Below are 24,744 nucleotides of genomic sequence, written 5' to 3'. Positions count from 1 at the left end.
TTTTTGTTTATGTTAGAAGAATTGTTAGTAGAATATACTATTTATTTGGCAAGTATAAACAAATCATATAACTTTTTCTGCAAACAGAGAATGGCATGGATTGATTCGTTCGCTTTATTAAAATATTTAGAAGCTTACTTTATACTGAAATAATAATATTCAAGCATTGCCCTTTTACCTCTCATGTGAGTAATATGTATACAGCAAGACGGAAATGTTATGCTTTCTATAAACGACTTTAATGTATTTAATTAAACAAGTATAATAAAATAGATCAGGATTTTTTTTCATGTAATTATCTTTATGATATGATATCTATTTTTGTTTATGCAAATATTATATAAAATTATAACCTTAGAAACAGATGTTTGGTATTTCCATTATTTCACACTAAAAAGGAAAAGTGGAGAGTGTCAAATGTTGATTTAATCTCATTTTCATAGAGGACATATAATGTTCTAGTATCTGACTGGAAAAGTCAAAACTTCCCTTGCAGTTATTACAGGGGCTGGCTGAAAACTCGAACAAACAATATTTAATATTGCTTTATTAAAAATAAATAAATTAACAAAATATAGCAGATAAAAATAAGAGTAGACTTTTGCTAATAAATATATTTAATTGGTTTCAAAGTGACTACTTTCTTCAGTGATGTAGAAGTGCAAACACTTATTGAAATTTTCAGCAAGGGGACGAAGAGATTGTTTTAGAGTTCAAAATTTTTTGTGGTTTAGTGCAAGTCCTGGACTCCAAAATGAACCATACACTATAATCCATGGGATTGAGATTCAACGAGTATTGTGTCCAATCTCCAGATGATAGTACGTCCAAAAAATACGCTTTGCACCACTCTTGTGTCTTTTTGGCTTTGTGAGCTGGTGCGGAGAAAGATTAAAGTCCAGTTTACATTGTCGAAGCGCTTTTTGGCGCACAGAAATGCAACAGCTTCTAGAATATCCAACTGGTACACTTTTTGACTTTTTTTAACGCCCTCATCCAAAAAAAAAAAAAAAACCAGAGATAGTTTGCCGCTTGCTCAAATTCCGCCCCAGAATATTCCCGACTTTGGATGTTCGCGATTTTCAACAATTACCGACGTGCTTGGATCGTCTACAGACCAGGTGACATCTTTCCGAGTATTAAGAGCTTTTTGGAAGGTAAAGAGCTTCTCTTTAGTGAAAAGGAATCTCTCCCAGCGCTGACTTGAGGCCGGTCTCAAAAGTTTTCGGGATTTTTGGGGCCACATGAGTTTCTTTTCTTCAGTGAGAAACTGAACTTTTTGGAACTTGTAATGCTTCAGTTCAAGCTCTCTTTTTGCCATTCGCCGCACTGATTGGTCATTTATTTCCATTTCTCCAGAGATCTTTCTCATGGAGATATTTCTTTTCCATCTCTCGCTTTTTGATGGCCTTACGATTATTGATAGTGTTTACAATACGTTTTCGTCCACTTCCTGGACATGGACCATCATTTCAAAGCTCTTTGAAACGACAGATTGTACAAAACACTGTTTTTCAAAGCACATTAAGCATTCATACTGTCGTTTTCCTTTTTTAAACAACTTTAAAACTGCAAATCTTTTGCTTGACATTGTAAAAAGCCAAAAAAAAAAAAACTGTATGTAAATTAGGGAATATACTATAAAATATTTTATAATTGAAATGATAGACAAAAAAAATTTTTTTTCTAAAAATTTTTATTTAATGTATAAAAATCTCATGTCACGGTGTTTGTCTTCGTACTCCTCCGAAACGGCCCGACCGATTTTCATAAAATTTTTTATGTGTATTTGGTAGGTATGAGAATAGGTCGCAAAGTATATTTCATAACGCTATGTAATTAGGGTGCTCCTATCCACGTTTAACGTACGCTGATGAGATCACCGCTTGCTTGAAATCATCGCCACTGTGGCGTAATATTGAAAACGTCCAGCTAATATATCTAATATATAAAAATCTCATGTCACGTTGTTTGTGTTCGCACTTTCACCGAAACGGCTCGACCGATTTTCATGAAATTTTTTATATGTATTTGGTAGGTATGAGAATAGGTCGTAAAGTATATTTCATAACGCTAGATAATTAGGATGTTCCTATCCACGTTCACCGTATGCTAATGAGATCAACTGAAATCCTCGTCACTGTGGCGTAGTATTGAAAACGTCCAGCTAATATATCTAATATATAAAAATCTCATGTCACGGTGTTTGTGTTCGTACTCCTCCGAAACGGCTCGTCCGATTTTCATGAAATTTTTTATATGTATTTGGTAAGTATGAGAATAGGTCGTAAAGTATATTTCATAACGCTATGTAATTAGGATGCTCCTATCCACGTTTAACGTACGCTGATGAGATCAACGCTTGCTTGAAATCATCGCCACTGTGGCGTAATGTGGGAAAAGTCCAGCTAAAAATAAACATGCGCGTCCAAATGCTACAAGATCCATCTGCTGACATAGTCTCGAACCAATTGCTAGATATCAGCGATTGAAAAGTTGCTGTCTATGAAAATACTGGATGCATAAAATTGTCCACTAATTTCTGCACTATCGTTGATTCGCGAAATGCTTTCATTGATCGATGTACCCATATTTCCGATGTACTCCCAAAATACATAAATATGCGTGGCTGGCAGAAAGAACCATCTTGGCAGCAAAAAATGTGGACGTCGACGATTTAAACTTCAAGATACAGCAATCGTTGCAAGGCGACTTGGTATTATACAAATCGATAGATACAATTTGCGATGCTAACGAAGCTGTAAATTATCCAATAGAGTTTTTGAGCTCACTGGATTTGCCAGGCATGTCACCACACCTTCTACGACTGAAAGTTGGATATCAGGTTATTTTACTTCGGAATTTGAACCCACCGTGGCTGTGCAATGACATGCGATTGGTCATTAAAAAATTGATGAAAAACGTTATCGAAGCCACCATTTTGAAAGGCAAATTACAAGTCGAAAATGTTTTGCTGCCACGAATTCCAATGATTCTCACAGACGTGCCAACAGACGTTAAACGCGTTCAATTTCTTATTAGATTGGCATTCGCAATGATAATCAATAAGTCGCAAGGCCATACGATGTCTGTTTGCGGCTTAGATTTGGGCACACCATGTATTTCACGCGGACGATTATACGTGGCATGTTCTAGAGTTGGCAAACCATCCAGCTTATTTGTGTTGGCTAAATACGGACTGACAAAAAATATCGTACACTCAATTGCTCTTCGAAATGAGTATTGATTTTCTTTATTTCATTTTTATACTTTCGGATAAAAAATATATTACTTTTTTTACTTTACGTTTAACTTTTAAGAGATCAAACAATGTATATGCTCGTTACGTTAATGAAAAACATTGTATTGAGAAAATAAATGGTTGGTGTTTTTTTTTTTTTTTTTTTTTTTTTTTTTTTTTTTTTTTAATCGGCTATCGTTTACAGCGCCCCATTCCCCTTCCTGTCATAGATCCCATCCCCACACACTTACAATACATTCGTTATTTTTTAATTAACAACCAAAATAGTATAATAACCAACAACTAACCATTAGAAATAATTTATTACCAAATAACCACTAGATATAATTTATATGGCAGAACAACGTTTGCCGTGTCAGCTAGTATATATATATATATATATATTATAGTGGTGTGTGTTGTGGTTTTCTGAAGAACTGCCCGGTTTTAAATACAACATTTTTAATCTTCGCAAACGCAGCTACACTATAAAATTCACACACACACTTATCTACTACAGACACATAGAAAATTAGGTAAAAGAAAAGTGTGATGGAGGGATTCCACGGTTTCCAACCGAAAACATTCGGCGTTAGCGCAAGTGTTGCGCATAGGGAAAAAGTCGACCTCCGGATGCAGATCTGCTGTTCAACTGCTTGTCTTCTGTAAAACGTCACACTCTCTGCTCAGGTGTCAAGAGGAAAAAGAGGTGTTACAATATATATATAATTCGTTTGTAGATAGTTTCTATTGGGAAGCAACAATTTGTTGTTGTTGTTGAATATGTTGAGTTGAATTGAATTGTCTCACTGTTAATAGTTTATTATTTGTTATATTTATATTAAACATAGACCATTCTAATGGAGACAGACTCATAAATTCATAGCTTTATTAAAAGCATAAATATCTAGCTTATTTACCTTCTAAATCCCACGATATTGAATATTCGGGTTTTTTTATTGGTTTTGTGAACTAAACCTCATAGATATTAAACAAAAATCCTTTCTTAGCTTTCAGCAATAGAAGGAAAAAACCCGATTAAATATATGATGAAAAAATGAAAACAGTTTAAACCCCAGAGCAATAACGGATTTCCATTATTAAAAATCAGTCAAAAAAAAAAAATGCCAAAATTCAGAAAAAATTCGCATGACTATTAAACTGATATCGTTGATATTATTTGCGCGGGAATACTTGTGGAAGTTATTACGAAAAAAACATTAAAATCTTATTTATTTTTTAATTAATTAAAATTATAAACTAAATTAAAAAAAAAAATTGCACCGAAGTGCACATTTTCACTTTTTATAATATATTTGGTAGCTTTAAGTCAGTTTAAACGGCTTGTAGAGCATCGACACACATATTCATCTTTATTTTAAATAAAGATGTAAGAGTTCAGGTAATAAGCAAAATTTCTCTTCCTTCTGTCAAAAAAGGTAGAAAATTATGCGATTAAATATTTGGCAATATAATAAAAACGATCGAATTTTATTACAATTAAATATATTGTTGAAATTATAAAAAAAAATTTATCAAAATTCAGGGAAACATTGATTGACAGCAAACATATCATGAACAAGACAGGTTTTAAATTTTAAAAGGCTAAAAAATTATTTTTTTCGACAGTATTTTTGGCAGTTATCGAGGAAAAAAATTCAAACTCCAAAAAACCAAAGACCAATAAATAAATATCTTAACTAATTGATATTTATTAAAGTTCAAAAGTTAGTTCCGAGTTGCACATTCTCATCGTCCAGTGTCAAATTGTTAATTCTAAATGAAACAATCCTTTAGAGTACCAACACAAGAAAACACTCAGAAAATGAAAGAGAAAAAGAGAGATTTAGGCTTAAAATAAAATAGTCGCTTTTGTTGACCAATTAGTTTGCTGGTAATATAGCTTATATATAATTTCAGATAAATCGTTTTGCTGTAATTTCGCGTCGAGGATTTGACCGAATTATGAGATTTTAAAGCTGTGTTATTCTAATAGTATTGCATGAGTTCTATTCATAGTTTTGATGAAACTTTGTGATGGGGGAAAAATCTCATGGAGCAAAATCATAGGATAATTAAAAAAAAAAACTTAAGTTCAGTTAGTCTACCTTTGAATTTCACGTTATTGTAACTTCACTTTTTTATTTACTTCGTAAACTGAGTTACGCAAGTATTAAACAGAATCCTTCTTCTTTAGCTTTCAGTAATAGAAAAAAAAATCAAACGATTATATATTTGATGAAATGATGAAAACAATTTGAATCTCAGAGCAAAAATGTAAACTATTCTTGAAAATTAGAGTTAAATTATTTGTTAAAATTTCCAAAATTGAGAAAAAAAATGATATACGAATATTAAATTGGTATATATATATATATATATATATATATATATATATATATATATATATATATATATATATATATATATATATATATATATATATATATATATATATATATATATATATATATATATATATATATATATATATATATATATATATATATATATATATATATGTGTGTAATGATATTTTAAACTCTTAACTTCAATTTAATTAATTTTCAAAGTTTTATCTTAATCTAGCCCATAATAAGTTCATTCTCTTATTTCGTGATCCAATTCCACTGTCTCTTCTTAATTAATTCAAGAGAAGTTTTATAAAATTGCTGAATTGGGTAAACGCCGACACTTTCACACACTCGGCGTGAAGGGGTAAGAAATGTCCAGTAAGCACATTCTTTCTTAAAAGATCCCTGTGTTTCCCTTACATGTGATTGACATGCGTCAGAAATCTCTATCAGAATTTAATTAATATATTAGCTCTATGAAGAAATATTTTCCCTATCAAAATCTAAGGTTATATAAGGCGAGGGATAATTTATTTCGTCTCTTCTTCCCCACTTCCGCTTTTGTGCTGCGTTGTGGCGGACGTGAATTGTCCGCGTCTTTACTTGTAAATAATTATGCTTTCCCGATGGATTAAAAAGAGTTTAAAAATGTAAAAAGTCTCTTCACTGTCTTCAAACTGCATTCTGCTTCACATAAAATAATGTTACATATATATATATATATATATATATATATATATATATATATATATATATATATATATATATATATATATATATATATATATATATATATATATATATATATATATATATATATACATACATACATATACATATATATACATGCATACATATATATATACATCATACATACATACACACACACACACACACACACACACATATATATATATATATATATGTAACATTTTTCGGAATCCTGTTGGCTCTTTAATATGTAACATTATTTTATGTGAAGCAGGATGCAGTTTTGAAGACAGTGAAGAGACTTTTTAACTTTTTAAATTCTTTTTAATATCCATCGGGAAAGCATAATTATTTACAAGCAAAGACGCGGATATTGCGTCCGGCACAGCGTAGACAAAAGCGGAAATGTGGAAGAAGGGCCGAAATAAATTATCCCTTGCCTTATATAACCTTAGATTTTGATAGGGAAAATATTTCTCCACAGTGCTAATATATTATTAAGATTCTGATAGGGATTTTCTGACGCATGTCAATCACATGTAAGGGAAACACAGGGATATTTTAAGAAAGAATGTGCTTACTGGACATTTTTACCCCTTCACGCCGAGCGTGTGAAAGAATCGGCGTTTGGCCAATTCAGTAGTTTTATAAAGCTTATCGTGAATTAATTAAGTAAAGAAAGTGGAATTGGATCACGAAATAAGAGAATATTTTTAGAATGAAGTTACTATGGGCTAAATTAAGATAAAATCTTGGAAATTAATTAAATTGAAATTAAAAGTTTAAAATATCATTATATATATATATATATATATATATATATATATATATATATTAATTTTAAGATGACGTAAAGATAATTTTTACTGTAATATTTTCAGAAGTTACAATAGAAAAGTTTCAAAATGTTGCCTAATTTTTTATTAATTTAAAATCTAATTAAAATTTCCAAAAAAAAAAAAAAACTCGGGGATGCACATTCTACCTCCAAAATATGCATATGTCGAATTCGGCAGCTCTAGGTCAAATGATCTGGCTTCTAAAGAGCCAACAAGCACACTCACACACATTCATCTTTATTATTACAGAGATACAGAGATTAACAAAGATGATTCTTAAACAATAAATCATGTATGATCTACAAATTAAATTCACATTTCCATTCTTAAAAAATAATTTTAATATCAAGGCAAATTTATTTTAAGATTTTTAAATAAATAGAAGTGTGTCGCTTTAATGCCAGAAAACTGAAACAAATAAAGAACTATGTCACAAACCAAACTTTAGAAAATCTTTTAAAGAAAACACATAAATGAGTTCTTTGATTTATGTTTTAGAAAAATGAAATGAAAAGAACTAATAAATATGGTGATCCAGTTTAGAAGATTACTTTTACTTACCTATTAGAAGCTTATTTTAAAATAAAAATGTAAACATATGCATTTTTATTTTCTCATATACGAATTGTACAAAGAGAAAATATTGCAATCCTCAAAATGTTCGAACTCGAGATTTTGATGAATCTTCGCGTTTTGGGCCTGTCCCATGTCTGTCTGAACATAATAACATAACTTAAACGCTTTGAGACAGATGAATAAAATTTGAGCTTTATATCAAGTTTGTAAAACTCAAATCAAGATTTCTATCAAATTTTGAAAGAGTTACATTCGCTGGAAGTGAATCCATCTGGCCTTCCGAGTACAGTTGAACACGATAATTGCAAAATGTAAAGATCTAGACAGATGAAATCTGGTACACTGATTTATCTACTAAAAATTAGCTTCATATCAAAATTTGAACCATGCCCAGTTAGGGGATTGACTGCATTTTCGCATGTATTTAAACATGGTAACTCAAAAACTCAAAGACTTAGATCAGAGAAATTTGGTACCCTGTTGTAGTGTTTAAAATTTAGATACTTATCAAATTTTGAACTAATTCTGTCAAATGCTTGAGCGTCTATCTATGTCTATCTATATCTTCGCATGCATGTAAACGCAATGGCTCAAAAATGAATGACTTAGATAAATGAAATTTGGTGGGTGTTCTTGTAACTACTTTTGTAGCTCTACAACAAATTTTGGTTTCAATCGGTTCGAAGCTCGGTCACTCCAATAAAGAAACAAAGCATCAAGTTAAAATAAACGATAATATAAATCAATTATCATGAACATGAATCATGAGATTAATCTCATGATTCCTTCAAGAAAATATTTTTAAACATCAACTTCTGACAGACAGCAAATTTATCATAGTCAAATCTGATAATCTAAAATTTTGCTGTCAAGAGCACATAAATATTACATGCAACTTGCTTCATGTTTTTTGAGTTATAGTGTTCACATACAAATGGAGAAGCAAGAAAACTGAAAGTCTGCCCTTTGATATAACGCGATTCTCAAGTTTAAATGTAATTAATTCATAAGTTTGAATTCAGAAAAGTTGAGTGAAGGCAGTTTTATATAAATTGAGTAAAGTTTAAAATCTACCTCGTTACATGTCTAAATACCCTTCATATATAAAAAACACACAAACAAACAGGTAGTTAATTCTTAACGTACTTCGTCTACAGTTAGGTACCCATTTTAAATTCATAAAGAAAAATTATATGGCATATTTCATCTATCGAGTTTATGCATTTTTTAGTTATCGTGTTCACATACTTAAGTATGGATGGACAGGCAAACTTTCCATAGAGGATTTTCGTTCAAATTATGAATTATAGTTTTGATTTAAATATATATCTATACATAGTGTAAAATGAAGTCTCCTGAAACCGTCTGTATGTTGAAACCCTAAAAACTCGAGAAATACTTAACTAATTTTGGAGTATTTGTACCATTTTGTAGGGCATTTATTGGGTTTTATAAATGCGATTTTAAATATTTTTCTACTACGATTCGCGTATGCGTAAAGCAGCAGTATCTGTGCTTTGTACTTATCCGCGCGAGAGCGGAAATCTCTAACTTCGCATATGCAAATAGCAGGAACTGTGGTATTCATATGCGATCAGACGTAAACTCGTCTGATTTTAAACAACGATTCAAATCTCATTATCCCCAAAAGAAGGAAATTCAACCTCGGCCGGAGCACATTAAATGCCAAAACGCTTCGTTTGTTGCGCGATAATGAAAATGTAGAAGAAAGAAACGTTAGGTTAGCGAATACCAGAGAAAGAATGTCCACGCTTTATTCAAAGGAGGGTCTTCTGCTGAGCGAAGTAACTGTGTCTCTTTAAATCGCACTGCAATTGAATTACAGAGACAGAATGAATCTCGCCTGTCTGCCTGACAGAGAAAGACATTTAAATTTGAGACACAGGGGAAGAAGTGAAAGAACAAACGTTCCTGATATTTGGTCCGAAAAGCAGTACTCCGCTCTGAGTTTCGATCCATGTGTGGATTACAGAAATGATGCTTCGGTTTCAATAGGAACAATGTCTATAATCTGTCCATATTGTTCAGCTTTAGGAACAGAACATTTTCCCCAAAAAATAATTTATTGCCAAATTTTAGCTAAATGGTCGAAAGTGGCGAGAACGGCAGTAATAGGGCAACGGTAGCAAAAGTGCCACCGAAAAATTGCCAACCTCGCAAGATGAAAAATGACTGTATATCAAAGCTTAGCCCAGCTTTAAAATGGAAAGATGAATCAAAAAGCATGTGTTGTTTACAAGGGAAAATTGAAACCATTTTAACAGTCTAAATATGGAACAGCATTGATATACAGTCATTTTCACCCAAAAAATAGCTTATCGTCAAATTTTAGTGAAATGGCTGAATGTGGTGCGAATGGCAGTAATAGCGTTTGCAATCTTAAGGTTCCGAGGAACGCTGTAGCAAATTGACGGAAATATTAAAAAAAAAAAGTCAATAAATACGTAAAATGAAATGCATGCAAAAAAATTTAATAGAAAATAATGAAAGTAAGCAGAAGTAGTATGTGCAGCAGGAAAAAATCAAGGGAAATGAACAGGAAAGATCAAAATACAGCAGCATACAATAACACAAAAAAAAGGCGGCCATGCAACCCCTTAACAAAGTGCCACCGAAAAATTGCCAATCTCGCAAGGCACCAAATGACTGTATATCAAAGCTTAGCCTTAAATATTTCTGAATGCGTGCTATAAAAAATTGTTTTGTAGTTATTTTTGATGATTTCTAAATATCTTTTTGATCCCGCATGACATTCCCATGTCATATCGGGTGGAGGCTAGACTTAAGTCTAAAGCTAATTATATATATATATATATATATATATATATATATATATATATATATATATATATATATATATATATATATATATATATATATATATATATATATATATATATATATATATGTATGTATATAATTTTATCGATAGTTTGCTGCGTTTTTGATTTATCATATTCACAGATAGACAGTATTACAAAATGGTTCTTTTTCTCCTTACCACACAGGAAAGTCTAATGTATGGATATTTATTCAAATCTCTAGGCAGGTATATTTTTTAAGATCTCTATTTTTATTTGCACATTTTTCATATAAGAGAGTAAAAAGGAAAAAGAGGCAAAGCCGACATTTTTAGTTAAAAATAAATCTTTTAACTAATTAAACTCAACTCTTGCACGTGCGATAACAAAATTTAGAATATTTATTGATATTGTCAAGTTGTCATAGAAACAAATCTTTCTCTCATGCTGCAGCTTTTAGCAATTTCATAAAAACTTTTAAAGCATTATTTTGATACTTGTATACTAATTTATCAATGTTCTCCCGTCAAGCAACGAAGCCTCAAACTCCTTCAAATGCTCCCCCATTACGATTTCCTCAGAAATTGTGGAAGATTGCCAATGAATGTCAAAGTGGAGCTGTCAGCTGGAGTCCTCATGGAAAATCGATATTACTTCGATATTCGCTATTCAAAGAAGAATTTATGAGCACAAAAAATGATTTCTTCAAAACTGATAACATTTCCAGTTTCGTGAGGCAGCTAAATTTGTATGGATTCCGAAAAGTTTATGACCATACTCATAAGCAATCTTATAAAGCCAATCCAGATTTGCATGAATTCTCCAATACATATTTTCAAAGAGACAGATGTGATTTATTGGACAAAGTTACCAGAAAATCAGGAGTTTTAAAGGATAGGAATGATTTTTTATCTGAAATCCATCGTACTTTGGTGAGACAGAATTTTGTATGATTTTAATATAGATAAGTATTATATTAATAGATATAGTGTATAATAACCATATATATATATATATATATATATATATATATATATATATATATATATATATATATATATATATATATATATATATATATATATATATATAAGTATTTTAATAATTAAAGTTCATATAAAAAGACTCGAGAACAAAAAACCATTTGCTCCATTGACTCTTTCGCCAGCACTCATAACAGTATTAAAACTAAGAACTATTTTAGTCAATTATCGCTGGAAAAAATACATTTTGATGATGATATTGTTTACTGGAGTCTAATATTAATGCGTTTAGTTAGTTACAAGTATAGATTACATTGATGTTAGTAAATAAAAATTTGGGTAAGACTTTAAGATTACTGTACGGTTTATCATCACGCATGTCAAAATCGTGCTAATCATCCAAAATGTCTCCAAAAGTCCGCCATCTTGGATCCCTGCCAGAAATAATAAAAAACGACTTTTAGGGTTGCAATAAAAAGTTGTCACAAATATATATGGCGAAAAATCGCCCTAAAATAATTTATTTTTGACAACTATGCATTAATTGGAACTCTAACTGGAATTTAAAAGATAGTTTCATGTGGATTTTTTTTTATTTTTCATTAAAAGAATACTATATTAAGCCTATCACATATAACTAATTTAAAACGTAAATTTTATTAATAAAAATGAAGATGGCGGCATTTGAACTCTCAGGAATATGGAATATCGCATTTTTTTTAAAACTTGGGTATTCGATCAATATTATTATAAAATGCTCATATTCTTAGGTTCGGAAAAAAATTCTATGAAAGTATTGAATTACCTATTATTTGGCGCTATTTCCAAAATTGTCAACAAGACGCACTCTTGCACTTTGTCCGCTGGAGTTGTTGCAACCGCTCCAGAAGATACTATGCAAGAGCAAATCTGACTATCGAAAACCGCGCCAAATAAGTGGGTAATTCTGCATTTTAACTACACCCCCCCCCCCAGAAGATTGTTTATATGAATATCCTGAAAATAAATGATGTTGTGCAGAAACTGATTTGAAGCGTTTGCTATGCTTTCGTTGAGAAAGAAAGAGAAAAAAAATGTAATAAAAGTAATTAGACGATATTTTATTACAGTTTTAAAATCTAGAAATATGTAGTGTATAACGCAGAATATTAAAGTAGGGACATAATATGGACTTACTTTGCGCAGAATACCGATTGAAACTATAATAGAACAGAATAATAACAATAATAGAACAGAACAGCTCTGAATTCTGTTCTATTATTGTTATTATTCTTCTAGTGGATATTTTCTATAGTTGAAATTAACCACTGTTCTAGTATAAAAAAGAATTCCAAATATAGGATCCCCCAAAAATAGAAACTTGAAATACCTACTTTTGTGAAATAAGACACATTAAAAAGCTAAAGTCTATTAATATTTATCTTGCTAAATGTTCGAAAATTCATGCAAGATTTCTATTTTATATGCTCAAGATTTAACAAAAGCAATATTTTTGACAAACTGGAAAAAAGAAGAAGAAGAATACGATCTTGAGAGAAAGATCTCTAGTTTAGTTGAACTGAAAGAATGCATTCAGTTAGCTAGCTATTGAAAAGATAACTTCTGAAATATTCCAAATATGCTTTCACAATACTAAAGATAAATCTGAAATCTCCATGAATACATTTTCTTTTATTTTATTAATATTTTTGTATTCATGACCGAATTCTAAAAAAATACATTTTATTTTAAAAGAACTAATAAAATACGCGTTAATTCTGAAGGACAAAATTAAAATTTTAGAACACCTTACACATGAAAAATAAAATTGAGCTTAAATTAGTATATAATAAAAAAACGTCCTTTTATTTGCCATACATATGTAATAAATAAAGAGATTTGAATTTTTTTTCCTTCCTCCAAATGTCCGATTTCAAGAAAATTACTTTTAGGACAACCTTTTCATTTGAAATTTATTCAGGATTATTCGGTAAGCTGCAATACATTACAGAGCTTTCCTTGTAGAGTCAGTTTGAGTTTTCTCTGTAGTATGATTTGTGTCTAATAGTAAAAAAAAAATCTAGATTTATTTAAAGTTACTTAATTACCATTTTACTATATACTTAAACGTATTATGCTTCTGTCCTGAAATGGTTTGTAAAATAAACACTGTTATTTTTACTTCATCGTAATAAAGTGTCCGCGTATATTTCGAACAGTACAATCCAGACAAATGAAATTTAGAATACGGTCTCCAACGAAAATTATAGATCTGTGATATTGATCTATAGCAAAGTTAGTGCGAAACTCAAAGGGAAAACTAGCTCACGGTCTGTCTGTGTGCGGGTGAATACGATAAAGGTGGGATTACACTCGGGCAGTTATAAGACAGCCAGTAAGACAACGCATGCGCAGAAAGGGACTGATTCATGTTTGCCGGAATTTCATAAGACAGATTCAGGCATTCTATGCTTGGTTATAAATTGCTGTATTGGCGACCTGAATTTTTCTTTTTAAATGCTTATCATATTAAAATGATGAATATTTGCACAAAGAAACATGGCAAAATAAAAAGTCAACATACTTGCATTTGGAAAACTATAAAAAAATGACAAATAAAATGAAAACACACACACACACACACACACACACACACACACAACCTCTCATTAGAAAGAACATAGAGCAAAAAATGTCGGAATTAATCTATGATAAGTGATCAGTTTTTTCACAGGCAAAAAAAAAAAAAAAAAAAAAATCCCGCCATATTTTAAAAACGCATGCGCAATAAGACAAATATAATAAAGCTGCTTTTAGTTGTCCCGTCGGCACAATTACTTGCAATCGACCGAACAGCCTTTTAGCCTTTCTACGCATGCACTGTCTACTAGCCGTCTTATAACTGGCCGAGTGTAAACCCACTGTAACTCAAAAACGAAACTAATGAAATGAAACTAATGATTGATGAAATTCAATCAATGGTTTTATCACTGGTATTGTAGATCTGCAGTAGATTTTGCATCAAATATGTGTACATAAAACCTGTCTATTCATTATTTCATTAATTAAAAAACTCAATTAGTTAGATGAATATCAGTACCTAAGCTTCCCACTCCAAATTCTAAATCTGCACCGATTTCGTACTAAATCCGCCAATGGTAGTTCATCAGGTATTTCCGCTCGTATGCATATGAACACAATATTTTTTTAAAAATACCTTGAGAGCAAAATAAATGCAATTTGGTATGTGGTCTTGTTAGCAGAATATGTATCACTGTATGACTTAGCTGAACAGAAAACTCTTAATACAAGGACAGAAAGTCGAGGAGATGTTACTTCCTGAGGATTTGTTGCAGTTTCATGGAATAGAAAATGTAATAAGCAAATAGTTTGAATTGCCTTTGACTCATATTTCTTTTTAAAATCTCTGAAAATAAGAATGCTTTCAAAAGATAAAAAAAGTGTGATTTTTCTTCCCACGGCTTTCTAATATATTTAGACAATACAATACCCTTTTTATTCTCACTTATAAGAGAAGTATTTTAATCATCAAAACCTTCGTATTCCAAAGTTTGACAGATCTCCAGGTTTCAAACTTCCTTGAGTTTGAAAAACACATTTTGGGAATTGTGTTTTTCTCTCTGTGAACACTATAATTTAATAACTTTTTGAGGTATGCAGATGAAATTTGACATACGGACTTTAAACCAAACATGTGGATTTCTGTCAAATTTTGAACTCTCGGTAACTGCAAAAAAGAGTTAGGCAATTAAAATTTATTACACAATTTTAACCTCTAAAATGTAGATTAGAATTTTGAACCAAATCTGTCAAAGGGCTGAGTATCTGTTGGCTTGTTTCTTCTCATATATGTAAATGCGATAACTCATAAATTTAATGATTTCGATCAAAGAAATTCAAATACAACTGTAGTCAAATCTTGATTTCTATAGGTTAAAAAAAAAATGGAGGGCATCCAAAATGCTTAGGCATTTAGCATTTAAAATATAGATGTTTTGGTCTGTACTTTTGCATGCATGCAAATGCAATAACTCATAACTACAATGACATACTTACATCAATGGAATTCGGTTTCTGATCTTATGACTTAAATTGCAGTTCAGTGTCAAATTTCGTGCAAAATACATATCCGCACGATAGATTTAGTAAAAATGCTATCTGTATTCTGTATTTTGTAACTATTCACTGATTCCATATAAAGCATTTGCGATCTTATCCGAAATCTACATTTTTATACGAAGCGGGGGGGGGGGGATAAGACCGGTGATTATACGAAAAAGCTTTGGGGTGATCATTACAGCTAGCGTCTTCGCTTCCCTTGAAGAAACTGTCTAAGTCATCGATAGTAATAGCAAAGCTCGTAAGAATGAGTTGTTTCTTCTCTTTCCGATTTTTCCATACAATAATATAATACAATACCACGTTTTGTGTTTTGTAGCATAAACAAAAACGACTACTCCGCCCAATCCTAAGGCATTCGGATAAGTTTGTATGACCAGAATGCTGCGACAGCATTAGTGAGTCTTATCGTAGTGACCATCACCGGCCAAGGTACAACCGCGTCCGTAGGAGGCACGTCCTGTCATCATAGGGAGTAGTCGACCTCCACACCATTTCTGTACGCATCAGAGCAGTGAGAACCAACCACATGACAGAATCTTCTCATTCCCATTTTTGAGGTGCCCTTCGGGAAGAACTGTTTTATAGTAAAATGAAAAAAAAAAAAAAAATAATAATATAAATATAGTGTCTTCCTCTCAATCTATTATATACAAATTTTAATGTATAGATCAATACTTGCCACCCCCAAGACTCGTAATAAATTTCATTGGTTTAAGTCATATAGTTTTTTAGCCATTCCTTTCACATACACAAATATACAGACTATTGATGGCAACAGCTTTGAAGGATTTGGCACAAGATTTAATACAGATCACATTTCTGATAATAAAACAAATTTACTGTTCATTCTCGGATTCGGAAGCGCTTTGCGCTTTTGCACCTACGTAAGGAAATGTTTATTTCTTCAAAAAAGGGATGAAAGGAGGAATGAAAGCAGATATTCTTATTTAGCAATAGGGTGAACAATGATTGTTCGCGGAATTATTATTAAGTTAATAACCGCTCATCTTTCTGCATAGCACCCCTTAGCTATATACAGTAGTCGAAAAGTGCTAGCTTCGGAATCCTGAGACGAACAGTACTTAATTCATCTATCTAGGTATTTGAATCTTTGAATCAGTGGAATGGTCTCCCCAAAACTTTCTTGCATATTCTTTAATAAAGGTGGTATCCCAGAAAATGCCTTGCATGGCATTGACATACAAGAATTACGAAATATTAACCTTTGACGTAAATTTAGCATTTTTACTGAAACTGTCGGGTGATCCTTGGCAAGTGTTTTGGCGACCAATTCCTGGCATGTGGTTAAAGGTATCCGAAAATCGAAATTAAGTTTTAGATGCGTTCTTCTGAACAAATTGAAACTAAAATTTGATACAAAACTTCAGTCAAATTGTAGTCACAAAATCTCATATAAAATTTGATATATTTAAATCACTGCGCTTTTGAGTTATCGCGTTTACATGTTACTGAAAGTAAAGACCGACAGACGATCAACGCCTAGTTTTGGATTTGGCTCAAAATTTGAAAGGTAATTGATAAGACAGTATACAAAATTTTATCATCTAGCTCTCTTCGTTTTGTAACTATCGTGTTAATGTATTTTCGGACAGCCGGATAAACTTCCTCAGAACGGATTTTGCCCAAAGTTTGATAGAAATCTACAAATTTGGTGTAAAAATCATATATCAAATTTCATCTGCCTAGCTGAAAGTATTTTTGAGTTATCTTTGTCACAGACATATATTTCCCAAAAAATGTTTTTTCGAACTCAGGGACATGTAAAACTTGGAGATTCGACAAAATTTCGAGTTCGAATTTTTTGACGATCACAATACTTTTTTATACTTTTATACGAGAAAGTAAATATCTAATTCAAATACACATGGGCAGGTTTTTCTCGGATAGATTTGGTTTAATTTTTTTGTTTGGGGGGGGGGGGTAAAACTTCGTTTCAAATTAAGTCCTTCCTGTTCAAAGCGTTTTTGAATTACCGTCTTCACAGACAAACAAATATAATTCCAAAAGTGGGTTTTTCAGACTTATTGGGTGGGTTTTTCAGGGTTATCTAAAATGTGGAGATTCATCGAACCATGAGACTAAATATTTTAATGATTACAGCACTTTCTTTTCTAATATTTACACGAAAAGGTATAAATGAAATATATCTAATGATGTTACAGATTTGTGGATGAACAGAGTCCACAAAATATTAATATCTATGTATTAATAATCTGAACTGTCACTGATTGTAGCATTATAATCAACTTCCCCGCTCTGATTTTTTTTATCTCGATTCCGTTTGTTTATTTTTATCTTTAGGCATTCCGTTTTTAGCATTTATAAGAAGGAACTACTATCGAGTAATCAACGTAATGATATTTATATGCTGGATACTACTTGTAAATTGCATGATACATCACGTAACTTGAAATAAACTGTGAAGAAACGTTGTAACAAAGTAATCTTGCACGACTTATGTGTCAATTATTTACATTATTTTTAAAATCTATGATTTATAACAGCAGAGATATCGTGCACGCAAAAATATATTTAATATCTTCGCAATTCGTCGTATAAATAGAAATTTTCACAAAATTTCTATTACAGTAAAATGTACATTAAAATGCTTTAGAAAATTGATTAAAATTAAAAGTGGAAGATACTATGCGAACATAAAATTGATATACCTAAAAAGTTAATCATTTGAAATTATTGACAAAAAATGTTTTTAGAATTTAGAATAGTTTATAATTAAAATTCTATTTAAAATTCTTAAAAAATCCTTTCTAAGCTATTACCTAAGAAGTAACTAAGTGACAAATTTGATAGTTCTATGTTCCATTATCTGCTTGTAGAATGTTGTATACGACCTTTAATCATGAATATCGTAATTTACAAATAAATATATTTTTATTTAAATAATTCAAATTGCTAAAAAGGGTAGACATTTGGACATAGAACACCAAATTTGATTATGTGGTTACTTTTTAGATGGTAATACTCAATGAGAAAGGGGATTTAAAACTTTAATAATTTTTTAATTAAAATTAAATAGAGCGCTACTATTTATATAACAAATTTAGCACAATAACAAATAAACAAATTATAATTAATATTATAACAAATTTTAAAAAATATTTTAAGTATATTTTACAGCTATACTTTACATTCATTGCTTTAGTTTCAACGTTCATATAAACACGCACTGCGATGTTGTTAAATTCATAATTTTTATAGATGTTTTATCTTTGGTATAGTTAAGAGTAAAATTTTAAAAATAATATAATCAAGTTGAAGCATCTTCATTCACGAAATTTAAATTGGAGTTTCAAAATTCCGCTAATTTTCCTCCCCCACTCTCCCCAATATCATGGGACCAGTTAAAAAATCTGCCAAATCTTAGTGTTAACTCGTCACATTTTAGCAATTTCATCAAGAAATCTTAAAAGAGACTGCCCTACTAACGGAATGGTACCAATATTAAAACCTAGTTATGATTGATACCTCACTAACGGAAAAGTATTCGTTTCTGGTTTGATCCATCTTATTTCATTTTACTTTCCTATTTTCTGTTAAGAGTAAACTATTCTATTAAATAGTTTATCATTTGGGTTAAAATGTAATAATTTGTGATTAAGGATATTTGAGAAATACTTTTTTTTCCCTTCTGGATATGGAAATTCCAAGCCATAAGATCATTTGTATGATGGTCCTTTCTAAGTTATTATCGTCATTACCTAAAACATTTCAAAAGCATTGTATTAAAAATCATATAAATTAATTGAACTCTTACAGGAACTTGTTAATGAGAGCGGCTGCGAAAACAAATCTGAAGAAGAAATTAACATCGTTGATGAAAATTTAACAGATCGACCGCCTGAAAAAGAGGAAAACTGCCAAGCATTATCTTTTCATGAACCTCCAGAAGAGCAAGATATAAAAATCGGTGAAACTCAGCAAGTAGCTGATGTCCCTTTGACTGAACGGTCTCCTCAACCAGTACAGGTTATGCCACCAGATGCTGCAACAGAATCAGAACCGGTGAAAAAAAAGCGTGGCAGGAAACCGGGAAGCAAACGAGATCCAAACAAACCGAAACCATTCCGCTTTTCAAAATTAAGGTTGAAACAACGCAGAGAATGTATTCCAACTCTGAAACGACCGGATCTTTTTCCCAATCTAATTTATTACAATGACGAAGACAAGTCCTGTTTTCTGCGCAACACCAGCCCTGATGTTATGCTATCTAGTACCTTGCCTTTCCAGGAATCACCTGAGTATCTTGAGTTGAAGGATACCTACCACCGACTTTACGAGTCTGAAAATCACCAAAGATATCCTTTAAGGCCTTTCAGTATCTTAAACCTCGGTAAAAAAAATTTCGATAAGAAACAAAGAGATCATACTATGCGAATTTAAACTGCATTTTCACTAGGACTATTGTTGATAACGTTGGAATATATGACTCCGATAAAATGTCATCACCAGTGGAAAAGTATGTGGTATATATGCCGAAGACCATAAAATGTCGTCACCAGTGGCATGTGCTCTAAAGATCCAAGTATACATGCTTAGACATTGAAAAAAAAAGGAGAAGAGACGGCAATAAGTCAATGCAAATCCTCATTTTCACTGTCCATTGTTTCAAAAATCTGCGCATGCTCTTGTATTATCCTCATACCTTGATACCTTAGAAAAGTAACATGATTTCCAGTTGTGGTCATCGATTGTCTGAGTAACGGGAACTTTTAGAGATGATCGAAGTCTGAGTTACAGCATTGATTGTATGACAGTGTGTGAAAACCTATAATAAAAACTGTAGCATGTTTTTTTAATCTTGTAAAATTATATACTTTGTCGATTCTTCATTGCGTCGATAGAAATACAAGAATTTAGAACTCATGAAAAAAAAAGCACAACCCGGGTAGCACAACTTGCTGCACAATATTTTACAATGTTTGCGATATCATATTATATTATTCAATATTTTACAATGTTATAATATATTACGAATATTTTTTAATATCATACAATATTGTACAATATATGTGTGCTACTAGGGATATATAAATGTAACTTATCTCACTCGGACATTTTTCATTAGAAGATAAATTATCATTATTTTGAACGCTTTTTTATTGTTTAAATTAAATATGAGACTTGCGGCTTTTGACCGAATAATTATAATATATATTCATACCTAATAGTTCAAAATAAGAGATTTTGAAAGTAATTATTATTGATTTTATAATATCAAGCGGAAAATACAAAATTTCGGTTCATCTGTTAGTCTCAAAAAACATCTCCAAAATTGTGAACAGCGGTAACATGACATTTTTGGTTTAACTTTTAAAATAAAATAAAAAAGAAGAAATGTACTAAGATTTTGGTAATTCTGTTAAAATGTTCTTCAATTACTTCTGAAATAATTATAGCATGAAATCGACTTAATTGTCCTCTTAAACAGTAAATCAATTATAACAACTTAATTATCGCACAATGTTTTTTATATGTTATAAATTTTTCAAAATTCAATATAAATCCCATTTATAATGGTGCTTTCTTCTGTAATTGAATTCAAACCAATTTTATAGTTTCAGCAAATGCTTCATTCATGCGTTTCTGCTACTGTTAAACAATTAATTGAAAGGCAGAATTTTGTTTTCACCGCAAGCATACCTTTTAAATCGTACATATAGCAAAAATAAACGTAAATTGAATTATTCTTTATGTGCGATATTTCGCTTAATTTTCACAATATTTAAATGATTATAATGAATGTGTAAGATTATTCAAGGTTATTGAGGTTCCGTTCCTACCGAAGAGAGATGATATAGAAAGAAAAGAAAAGAATGCTATGAGGTGATATTTTTACAGGTATGCAAATACTAAAATGAAAAGAAAAGTACTTCGGATCACAGTATTTATAAAACCATGAATATAAAGAGAAAAATATTTCGCTGTTGCAATGATGGGTAGGGAGAAAAGAATCCTAAGGCTAGCTAAATTTGCACCAGGTAACTCATGCTATTGTTGTGTTGTGACTTGTGACACTTTACAAATCCGCTGACAGTTATCTGTTAGCGATTTAAGCCGAGTGAGCATCTCTTGTTTTTTCAGTAGCGCCAACCAGGGCCAAAAGTACGACTTAACTACTTCATGCGTCACATTCGCTTGCACAATCCCTTTTTAAAGGGGGGCACATTCACACACTTCACAGATAGAACACAGAAGAAGAAGCACCATGCCCCAACCGGGACGCCCAGATCATGGGGAACACGCGCTACCCCTATAGCCGTGTTCCAACGATCCGCGAATTTTCAGGCGGGACACGCGTTTCCCTGTTTTCCTTCTCTTGCGGTTTCCTGGGGTCCTTTGATGCCTGTCTAGTTTACCGACAATTTGTTAGTAAACTAGACAGGCATTAAAGCAATCCAGAAAACCGCAAGAGAGGGAAAACGGGATGAAAGCGTGCTTCTTCTACAGGCGGACAGGTCGTAGGAACGCCGCTTATGAGGTAGCTCAAACACATACATCAAATGAAGAAAAGGGGTATGCTGTTGGCTGATTCTAGTCACTTAAAAAAGAATGAAATCTTTATAAAAATATATAATGATCCAAATAAATTTATTGCTCAAAATTCAATCGGAGTGGATAGAAAAAAAATTGACATCCAATTTTGTTTTTCTTACTTAACTGTTGTCAATTTTTTCCCTCTTAAATAAATTAATTACAATTTTAAGACAGATAAAAATAGAATGTAAAACATCAAATTATTATAAGTAAACGGAAAGTTGTAAAAAATATTGCCATTATTAAAATATATGTGCAAAAAAGTACATATTAAAAAATAAATTCTATAAAATTAAAATCAAGTACAATACATAAACAAATAATTTTAGTTTCTTGATGACAACAAGATTTGTGAAGAAATACATACGATACATTACATAATTATCATCAGTTATAGTTAATTCACCATAAAATTATAAATGTAACATGAATAGTGATGGGGGCATTCTAGATTTCATAACACAATTTACAAATTTATAGATTAAACTAATGCGATAAGTTTTGAATCTTGGGCAGAATTTAGAATTCCAGGTGAGCAAGTAAATCAAAGGCATTAAAAAGTAATGAAAAACAATTTACAGTGAAAGCATTCTATGCACATGAAGTTCCTGTTTTAAGTAAATTAATTTTTTAAAAAATCACTTGTAGTATATAATGATATAAATAAATAAAAAGATATGCAAAATAAATAACAATTTGTTGTTATTACTGATCCCTAGTTTGTTTGACATTGTCATACCAACTCCACAAGTCCAAAAACCTCCAGAAAAAAAAAAAAAAAAATAGAGGTTTGGAAAACACCTCGTCCAATTTAAAATCGATTCAAATTAAAATATGCTCAGGCGAAGCCTGGGAAGACTTACACTTGGTCCAAGTCTTAAAAACTTTCTGTCGTTGCTCAAAGGCGAGAGACTTCAAGTGCACACTGACAAAACGAGAGAGACAAGTCTTCTGACATCTGTTACCCTGAAAAGAAGAGCACCCGCCCCCAGGGCTCTTCCTAGAATACCAATGGTGACCCAGAGAAAGTTTCCACAAGCCCCTATTCAATTTCTTTTGTTCCGAGAAAACCTCACTGAAGGTGTAACACTGATCTGGATGAGAAGCATCAAGAGCAGCATCACTCGCCAGGGTATCAGCCATCTTGTTGCCAGAAATACCGACGTGGGATGGGACCCATTGGAAGTTGACTTCAAAATCACCAGAGAGTCTATTGATAAGAGTCAAGATGGACAACCCAGCTCTGCCACCAGCCACCTTCCAATTACTAAGGTATTGAATTGGGGATCTACTGTCAGTGAGTATCTATATAGCTGTAAAATCCGGATCAGTAACACCCTCGACAAAATTAAGGCCATTCTCAATTGCGATAAGCTCAGACCTGAACACAGAACAGTAATCAGAATTTCTGTATTTGAAGCAATATTTAGAAGTGGTAGTACTGATGAAGACACCGCTACCAGAGAGGCCCTACTACCATCAATGTACATTTGAAGGGCGTCTGTTGGAATGTGATTGATCGTTTCCAAGACCATTTATCTCATAAACTCAGGGTTGTCAGCGGTTTTGTTGGTAGGGTTCAATAGTTCAGTATGTAAGTATACTCCTTTCAATTCGTTGACAGGGCTGAAACACGGCCTCAGTGAATGACATTCACTCCGACAGGAAGGTTGCAAACTAACTATAGTGTGCAGAACTGCTTGGGAGAAGGGACTATTTCTTTTCAGTCTTTGATAGATGTTCCAGTTCCTGAGATAGGAAGCAGTTCTATTCTGGTTCCCATAGCTAATGAGTTTATTATAGTATTTCACAAGAGAGGCTTCTTTCCTCAGGCATAGAGATTGGAGGTCACTCTCATAAAGGACCACATTGTCGGGGCAGCTACGTCTCAAGCCCGTGATGATTTTCGCTGCACTAGTATGAACATTTTCTAGCCTATTTAAATTAGAATCTGAAGCGCAGAAGTAAATGGGAAACCCGTATTCAAATATTGGTTTAATGAGGGAGGTATAAGCAGTTTTTAAAGTAGAAGCGTCTGCTCCTGTCACTCCCAGATATATATTTTAAAATATTAAGTCGCTTTCTACATCTCACATCCAAGGCTTGAATGTGCCTATTACTAAGAAATTCTTGATAAATCCCAAGTACTTAGCGTTTTTTTCATAGTGTAATGTCTGGCCATTCAGAACAAGTATGGGTTGATAGTTATAAAAATGTCTGTTAGTAGTAAAAAAACTAGTAACAGATTTAGTGGCATTAAAGATCAATTTCTGTTCTTAAATAACAATTTTATTTGTACTAATAATAAAGATGAATATGCATGTGTGTTTTATAGGGCAGGCAGACATAGATTTACTAAATTTATCTTTATCTAATGATCATTAGATAAAGTTACATTATTTATCAAATTATTATTAGGTATAAAGATACATTACATAAAGATATATTTTATCTTTATCTAACCAAAATTAGAAATAAATATTAAGTTAATAGTCAAAGAATCAAAAAGAAAACTGAATC

At 31.7% G+C, this 24,744-nt stretch overlaps 1 protein-coding gene across 1 annotated transcript; it reads left to right on the top strand.

Annotated features, from left to right (window-relative positions):
- Nucleotides 1–11,058: 11,058 nt before the first annotated feature.
- On the top strand, nt 11,059–20,070 carry LOC129975326 (heat shock transcription factor, Y-linked-like). Its single transcript, XM_056088389.1, has 2 exons — nt 11,059–11,475; nt 19,447–20,070. Exons 1-2 carry the CDS (start codon nt 11,059–11,061, stop codon nt 20,068–20,070), a joined length of 1,041 nt encoding a protein of 346 aa, XP_055944364.1.
- The last annotated feature ends 4,674 nt before the right edge of the window (nt 20,071–24,744 follow it).

This window comes from Argiope bruennichi, chromosome 7, assembly GCF_947563725.1.
Source record: "Argiope bruennichi chromosome 7, qqArgBrue1.1, whole genome shotgun sequence".
NCBI classification, from domain to species: domain Eukaryota; kingdom Metazoa; phylum Arthropoda; class Arachnida; order Araneae; family Araneidae; genus Argiope; species Argiope bruennichi.
Note: the sequence above shows the minus strand (reverse complement) of the source record. Positions and strands in the feature narration are given on the sequence as shown.

Coding starts and splice junctions, on each gene's coding strand:
- LOC129975326 (XM_056088389.1), top strand. CDS start 11,059: ATGTTCTCCCGTCAAGCAACGAAGCCTCAAACTCCTTCAAATGCTCCC. Junction 11,476..19,446: donor CTGAAATCCATCGTACTTTG/GTGAGACAGAAT, acceptor GAACTCTTACAG/GAACTTGTTAATGAGAGCGG.